Source organism: Porites lutea, chromosome 7 (genome assembly GCF_958299795.1).
Source record: "Porites lutea chromosome 7, jaPorLute2.1, whole genome shotgun sequence".
In the NCBI taxonomy this organism is placed as follows: Eukaryota; Metazoa; Cnidaria; class Anthozoa; order Scleractinia; family Poritidae; genus Porites; species Porites lutea.
This window is the reverse complement of record NC_133207.1, coordinates 20,317,790-20,325,639: the sequence shown is the minus strand read 5'-3', so window position 1 is coordinate 20,325,639 and position 7,850 is coordinate 20,317,790. Positions and strand designations below refer to the sequence as shown.

General features: G+C 38.7%; 1 protein-coding gene across 1 annotated transcript; it reads left to right on the top strand.

Annotated features, from left to right (window-relative positions):
* The first annotated feature begins 4,277 nt into the window (after window positions 1–4,277).
* LOC140942611 (uncharacterized) lies at window positions 4,278–5,164 on the top strand. The gene has a single exon (XM_073391535.1). The coding sequence runs from the start codon at window positions 4,354–4,356 to the stop codon at window positions 5,113–5,115; it is 762 nt and encodes a 253-aa protein (XP_073247636.1). The 5' UTR covers window positions 4,278–4,353; the 3' UTR covers window positions 5,116–5,164.
* Window positions 5,165–7,850: the final 2,686 nt, after the last annotated feature.

Sequence of the window (7,850 nt, the reverse complement as noted above, 5' to 3'; positions counted from 1 at the left end):
CATCGAGGGGTTTAACATGTTTTCATGGCATGCCTCAATTCGATAAAGTCAGATCATCTATAATATTCTTTGAGGGCTTGATGCATGGCAAATACATAGCTTTCACGGTTTTGCAAATTACCGCCCTGTTGTGAGGAATGTAAAAGATGTAAAAATGAAATTCTACCACACCTTAAAGCTGTGCACTTAGCTTTACTAAAATTAAAGCGGAATTTTAATTACTTGTTCCTGTTTATAAAAACTTACAGCGTTTGTTCCTCCTTATCAACTGCCAGAGGGAACTGTGAATGTCTCAATGGCAACAAAACTAAAACGCACTTGGCTCGTGTTAATCATGAAAAGACACCCAAAAGAAATTATTCTGAAGACGATATGACTAAGAAAAGTGCTGCTAATGGTATATTGCCAAAAACGCAAACAGCGGTGATGAACATTTTGAACCTGCCTTTCGCATTTTTTTACTGATAAATTTGACGTTTTGGTATTATGCTAGCCAACATACCGTAACACCTCTATTGAGCCCTCAGGGGCTTATTTATTTCAAACACGTTTGAGGGATGGGAGGAAGGGGGGGGGGGGGTCCAAGTAGAGACCGGGGGCTTATTTGAGAGGGAGGACTTATTTAATTTAGCAAGGACGATGGCATCAGTGGTCCCGAGACTAGAATACAAGATGGAAAAGCTCAAGTACAAGAAGCTGAAGGTCATGCAGCCCAGGATCAAAAACAAATGCGAACCAGTTGATGAATAAACCAACCTGGATATGTCAACATGAAGTTTTACAAGTCGTGATTGATTAATACAGTAAAGTGAAGAATGATGAAGGGGAGGGGTGGGGTAATGGCTTAAAAGAGAGGGGTGGGGGAGGGGTAACAAGTTTCTTTCCCTGAAAAGGAGGGTGGGTTTAGAGAGAGGGGTGGCTAATTTGATTGGGGGCGTATAGAGGATTTACGGTACAGTAAGTTTATATAACAAACGTGAAGTTTGATTTATGTTATTAAATGATACAATATGATTGGTATTTGCTAATCCCAGGGCAAAACAATTAAATTGTGTTCATAACTTTTAAAGCTGAATTCTAGTGACGTATATCCTGGTTACAGAATATTGCAATATTCTTTCTTCCCTAGCAACTGATTGAATTGGCTTTGAATGTTTAAGTAAACTCAAAGTAATACATTTAGCTTTTTTCGTCAAGTATAGGTAGGTGAAAGTAATCAGGATAACGAAAACGTATCACTACAAGAAAAACATTGACCTTGATTGTCAAAGGCTTCAAAGGTAGATAGTCATAATGAATTTGCTCTTGCTCAACAGTTCAGTTGCCTGCGGCTCCTAGCGTTATTTTTAGGAGGAATGTTGTTATTGAAAAAATCACTGAATTGATCAGTTAATTGCTCATTAAACAGTTTTAAAATTCTTTCCAATCCAGCACCATGATCTTAGCTTCAGGAAACAATCAATGAGACGTTCCTGGTTACAGAATCCTGCTCTTTCTTCTCTTCGTGCAGCAAAACCTGTCAAAGAAACACCTGTACGGTACTGCCCCTGATGCTCAAGGGTGTTGGAGAAAGCTTGCTCCGAACAAGTATGTTTGCCATTTCAAAACATTTCTACGCATTTAAGTAAAAATAGAATAAAGACACTATAAGTTTACCCATGCACCTAAAAGGTGCCAATCGTCCAAGGGACTGTAAGTCTTGATAGGGACCGTTGGAGATGTCATTGATTGACGTTTTGACAGCCGTATCGCGCGGAAGTCAGCATCATACTCAAGTGACAATAGATGGTATCATTTCTTTGGCCTGTCAAATGATTGTTCAGGATTTTCACAGATTTTGACTTTTAAGGTAATGCCCGCAAAATTTTCATTGACGTCATATCCGATCCATTAACCAACGCGGAATTAGTGAAAGCATTTACGCTCGTATAAAGCAAAGCCCCCAGAACTCTTGCAGCTAGTTAAATACGAGCTTAAATAGGGTGCAGATATAAGACCTGCTGGTAAGCGTCAAAATCCAACATGGGACAAGTTATAAGTGAATTTCTTGGCACAAATCCTCAAGAAGATGTTAAAGAGACCATTGAAATACTGCAAAAGTTAGTGTCTGCCAAACTCCAAGCTTACGCTACAGAAATGGAAGCAAAAGCCTTTGAAGATAAGTCTTTGCCCATAATTGCTGTGGTTGACAAGACCGAGAAGTACATGGTTAAGGTATCAGAGGGAGCCTCCGAAAATGTCGAATCTGTGGTAGATGACCTTTTCAACGGAGAGTTCCTGAACGGACTTAAAGACTTGGTGAAGACAGCGATGAACGAGCTTCTTGGCAATGCCTCAGCGGGAGAGAAAGAAAAGAGGGAGTGCCATGTGGTTTATGCAAATAACAGCATTCTTCGAGTCGACTACCATATGTACAAATATGATTTCAGTACTCAAGGCCTACGAGATAAGGCGGAAAACGCATTCTGCTACGTGGTTCAAGTGTCAGTTCTCGATCTGAAGAAAGTTGATCCGCAAGTCATCCTTTACGAGCTAGACAAGGCCGTGGGGAAAGGCAGCATTGAAGGCATGACCAAAAGACTACTTGCAGAAGCAGGTTTCGTGGAAGATCTCTACAAAGTTCTCAGCCGTCTGCGAAAAGTTTCCTTGGAACCTCCAACTGAAGAGAATCGGGAGCCCTTAACTGAAGACAACCAGTAAACAGAGTGAACAGTGTGAAGATTGTGTGAACTGTGTGTATCTTTTATTTACTACATTGATTGTTATTGATCTGTTGTTCAGTGCAACATGACTTCTTGGAGTCTTCGACTTCACGCAAGCATTGCAAAGTGTGAACAGTTTGTTTTCATCAAGTAAACTCTTCAGTATACTCTGTCGTGCAACTTTTTGTTACTTAGCACTATTTTGATATTGTTCTCATTTTATACTTTTTCGATACTTTTAAGTTAGTGTTTAATGATATTTAGTTTCAATGTACGTGTGAAACAATGCTGTCAAGATACTATATATACACGAGATCTTAGGTCGGAAACTATCTTACTTCAGTCGTAGGAATACCTGACAGAGGCAAACGGCGAAGTCTAGTGATTATGCCACACACGCGAAAAAGAGGAAGTTAAAAACTTTCTCCCATTGTGATTGAAAAAATAAGCCATAAAGTTGTTGCTGATCACCAAACTGTTTAACAAACAACTTCCTGACTTTGCATCATTCATACCTGAACAAAACAGCTCTCCACCGCAGTAAAATCTGCAACTCACGGAGTAATTATAGTCAGTCTGCTTAGTAAAATTTCAGTTTCCCCTTTCTCGTATACAACATATAGTTTCAAGGTTACTTAATCAAAGAACAAGGATAAAAATTTGCTCCGTAACATAGTATGTAAGACCAAACAAACTCGTGTAAAAAATAAAACAAAATAAAATAAAAGTGTGTTCATAGGAAACTGGTGTCGTTATATATTTTATATTAAATGTAAAGCAATCTATTCATGCTTCTCATGGACACCCTTATATGGCCGTGTACACCGTTATTCGTAAATCATAGTTTTTTTTTCTCAGAGATTTTAATTTAGCAGGTCGATCGACTCTATCGGAATTCGACTATTGTAGTCGGAGTGAATAGGATGCATAAAGCTGCCAATTAACTTTTTTTTCCTACAAAATCTGTACAGTGAATCCAAAGATCTGTCTATGTTAGACTTCTTACACTTCACCTAGTGTATTGAAAACGACCTGCTATCAAAATATTGATTTCAGAGAAATCTCAACTTTGCTCAGAAGATTGGAATTCCCAATAGATTTCTCATGTGATTTAAGACTCCTCTACCCAAAAAATATTGAATACGGAGTGTGACTAAGATCAGGTCAGCATACACCTCAAAAGAACCTAGAACTATCTTTATGCAATCGTTGATGCGGGCTCAAAGGCCTAATAATGTTTACACTGGGCAAATTACCTGATAAACTCAAATCGACGATAATTTGGGCGTCTGACCGAGCAATTTTGTTATAATGCATTGCAGAGCGTTTAAAGTCACTGACTAGTTGGCTTGTTGGTTTAAAATTGTAGACATTTCTTGGCTTTTAGTCTGTTTTATTGTCTTTGTTCCTAGCTATAAGTTAAAAAACTCGAAACCTCTCTAGTGTTTGGCCATTCTCTACAATCTGCAATTTAAGGTGGAGCCATTAGTTCAATTAACTGTAACCTTAATTTCCGCAATACTTAAAATTTTCCGCTTCCATTCAGCTCCATCGCAAGATGTAAAACAGATAGAATTTAGGCTATTCATCTCTACTTTTCTTCTTATCCTTAAAAAATCCTAAAGAAAGGCGGACAAAAGTAAACTTAAAAATGGGACAAACAAGTGGCAGTTACTTGACATCGATGAAACAGTCAAAGATTGGTGGCAAAGATGAAACTATTGAACAACTCGGACTCATTCAACAAATGTTGGTCGCTAAGACTGAAACAGTGGCTAAGAAATTGAGAGACGATGCCATTGAAGACAAACGTTTTCCAGTAAAAGCAGTGGTTAAAACAGTAGGAAAGCAGTTGATCGCCACTGGAGACAAGGCGTCTGTTGAAGAAATCCGAATGTACGTACGTGAGGTCTGTCGTTCTGAATTTGTCGATGGTCTGATAAAAATGGCTTGGAGAGATGTAAATGAGCTACTTCAGAACACAACTGGGAATGAAGCAGAGCGAATGGCTTCTCAACTGGTTATATCAAATAGCAGTGTCCTTCGAGTAGACTTCCATGTCTATAAATTCGCCTTTAGCTCTGAAGGTTTGAGGGACAAGTTTGAATGTGCCATTTGTTATGTAGTGCAGCTTGGAATATTGAACCTGGAGAAGGCTAATTTGAAGGAAGTCAAGGAAGAGCTTGAAAAATGTATAACAAACATAGAAGATTCTAAGTTTCTCCGAGAACTAATACTCATGGGTGACTTATTCAGAGAAATCACTCGCCTTCAAATTGATAGAGGTGGTGGCGAAGAGAACAGTACCAACTATGCGTGGGACGACATTGTTCGTTACTTTGCTGATCTGTCAATGTTTAGAAACTTTTCGAAATGGCGTGCTTTCACACGCTTATTGTTTCAGTCGGTTTAGATCACTTTTGCTATCGGACGATTCCAGCAGCTGAGGCAGATTGATACTGGTTTTACGGAACACCGAGACTGAGACTGCAAAGCGAGCAGGAAACCTTGTAGTGCGGTGATTAGTAATCGGCTCCTGATTAATTGCAGTACTGTACTGAACTCTTCATGGAACAGTCATTGTCGCTTCGACAGACTGCTTAGCTAACTGGTTATTTATACTATTGTGCCTGTACAAACTATACAACACCAGTCGAATCAGTCACTAAATGCTCACGCCACATTTCCATTTTGCACTATTTGAAAGTCTGTTGATGCATGAACACTAATTGTATTTCAGAAACTAGCGTAAAAAAGACCGGCCTAAAGTTCATTCATATTTTTTTATATAGTGCCATTGGAAGTATGCTGATTATTTTTTCCATGGCGTTTCATCGAAGCTCCTGATGTTAATGCGGCATTAAAGTAATAAGTTAATAGTCCTCTGTTTTTTTTAAAATGTTTTTTAAACAGGTTTAAGTTATTAACTCGCTGTGACGGTTTGCTTATAAGAGATTTGTTTTTCTTTATCTTTTTAGGGTGCTAGCAAAGGTCCAAATTTTTCAAGGCAACATTAATTATCCATTTCGTTTGAACAGTGAAGGTCTCACTGATGTGATCTATCGCACTGCAAATAAATAATAAGCTAGGGCGAAGTTAAAAGCTGAAATGGTAATTTTTGTTTTAATTCTAATTAGCCAGGGTTATTATTAAGTTTACTGAATTAGCCACAGAAGTCTGCTCATGCATTAGTGATTGGTTTGTACAGGGTAAATTGCAAAATCGATAGTTCTACCTTCTGTGTTTGCTCATGCAGTGGTTTAATTTGTTTTTTTGGTTTTGTTTTTAATAAAATGCCTCAATGCGATGAAGGCAAAAGTACTTTTTTCTTGAGCGCTCGATGCATTGCATATTCAGTCTGTTGTCGTGTGAAGCTAGTCAAATTGTTTTCGATGATTCTGCTAAATATCCCTGTTGTAGAGAATGAAAACAGGTCCAACTCTGAACTGTCAAGAACACCACAGATGTGGTAATTCCTCTCCCCCTTAAATGAATTGCTGAAGATTAGAATTTTACTTTCTGTTATTCAATTTGCGTAATAAAGGAAAGGGAATCAAAAATAAGAGTGAAGAAACAACTTTCTAAATGTTACCAAAAATGATAATTTGCTTATTCCAGCGGAAGACACCTAAATGCAGATAATAGGAATTCATCTTAAAAATTTTACCACACCTTAATGTCGTGTTCTGAGCTTGAAGCGGAATTTTAGTGGTTAGTGTTCCTGGTTACAGACTCTAACAGTGTTTGTTCTTCCTTAACAACTGAGCAGTAGAATTCGCTCTGAATATCTCCATGGAAACAAAGTGATGCATTTCAGTAGTGTTCAGTATTAAAGAAAAAGCAAGTAGAAAAGTAATCATTGAAAAGACGATGTGAATATATTTAAGCATATATAAGGACCTAAAGAGTGATTTTGATAGTACTAATGCATATTGCCAAAGACTTCGAGGAAGAAGGTTAGGGAAAGTTCATTTAATATGACAAGGGGGGGGGGGGGGGGATGAAGATATTGAAACTCGAAGCTTGAGATTTTAACAAACCCCCTCGCTAGCGGTTCAATTTTTTAGGAGCCCCCTCCTTGGTAGTCGAAAAAATTTCAGAGCCCCCCCCCCCCCCTCTTCCTTCAATTCCTTTGCTCCCCTGAAAAAAGATCGCTAGACTGTATTAAATATATTTACCGTTATTGTCTTCAATGGTTTATACTATGACAAACTTGAGATACAGTTGTGATACAATTTCATAAAGCATTTTTAGGATGAACAAGAGTGTAATAATTACTGAGACTACATTTGTTATATCTGTAAACCACGTGATATAGCTGAGTTGCACAGGTCATTAAATTGTTGAGTTGAAAACCATCCGATCTGTATGATGATGTCATGTGTTGGTTTTGAAGTATACAAATTTTCGGAGGCCCCCTTCCTAGCGCAACAATTTTTTCAGAGCCCCCCCTTCGGGTGTCTAAAAATTTTCGGAGCCCCCCCCTCGATATCTTCATTCCCCCCCCCCCCCCTTGTCATATTAAATGAACTTTCCCTTAATATTGTACCTCACCAGCACGCAATACTGATCTTCATGTTTATATCTTTGCAGAGATTCCTGCACTGTGGGTGTATTCTAGCTAATGCAGTAGCGACAATATGGCCGAATAAAAGAAAATCAAAACACCATTAACAAGAGCAGCGAAAAAAATAAAAACACCGGAAGTGACTTCCATAGCTGAGGCACTCACTTCCGGCGTTATTTTCCGCTGCTATTGTTACCTTGATGTTTTGCGAGTACCAAGCTCACTCTCTCTTGCGAGTACAGTCGAACCTCTCTAATACGGACACCGAAGGGACAGAGCAAAGTGTCCGTATTAGAGAGGTGTCCGTTGTATAGAGGTCATGAATATTACGTCACTTTAAAGGCTCCATTGATGGTATTAAGTGTTCTTTAAGTCAAAATTGGCCCAAAAAAGGCTTTGAGGTGCATTTGAATTGTTTAATGGACAGTGCAAATCATTACAATGCAAGCGAAAGAGGGTTTGGGACTTATAAAACATTTTCTTGCAAAGCCAGGGACCAATGGAGTTGTCAACGTATGTGGGAAGGCAGTCAATCGGGGCGGAGGATTAGGCATGGAGATCCCATGTGAATATATTTTCAC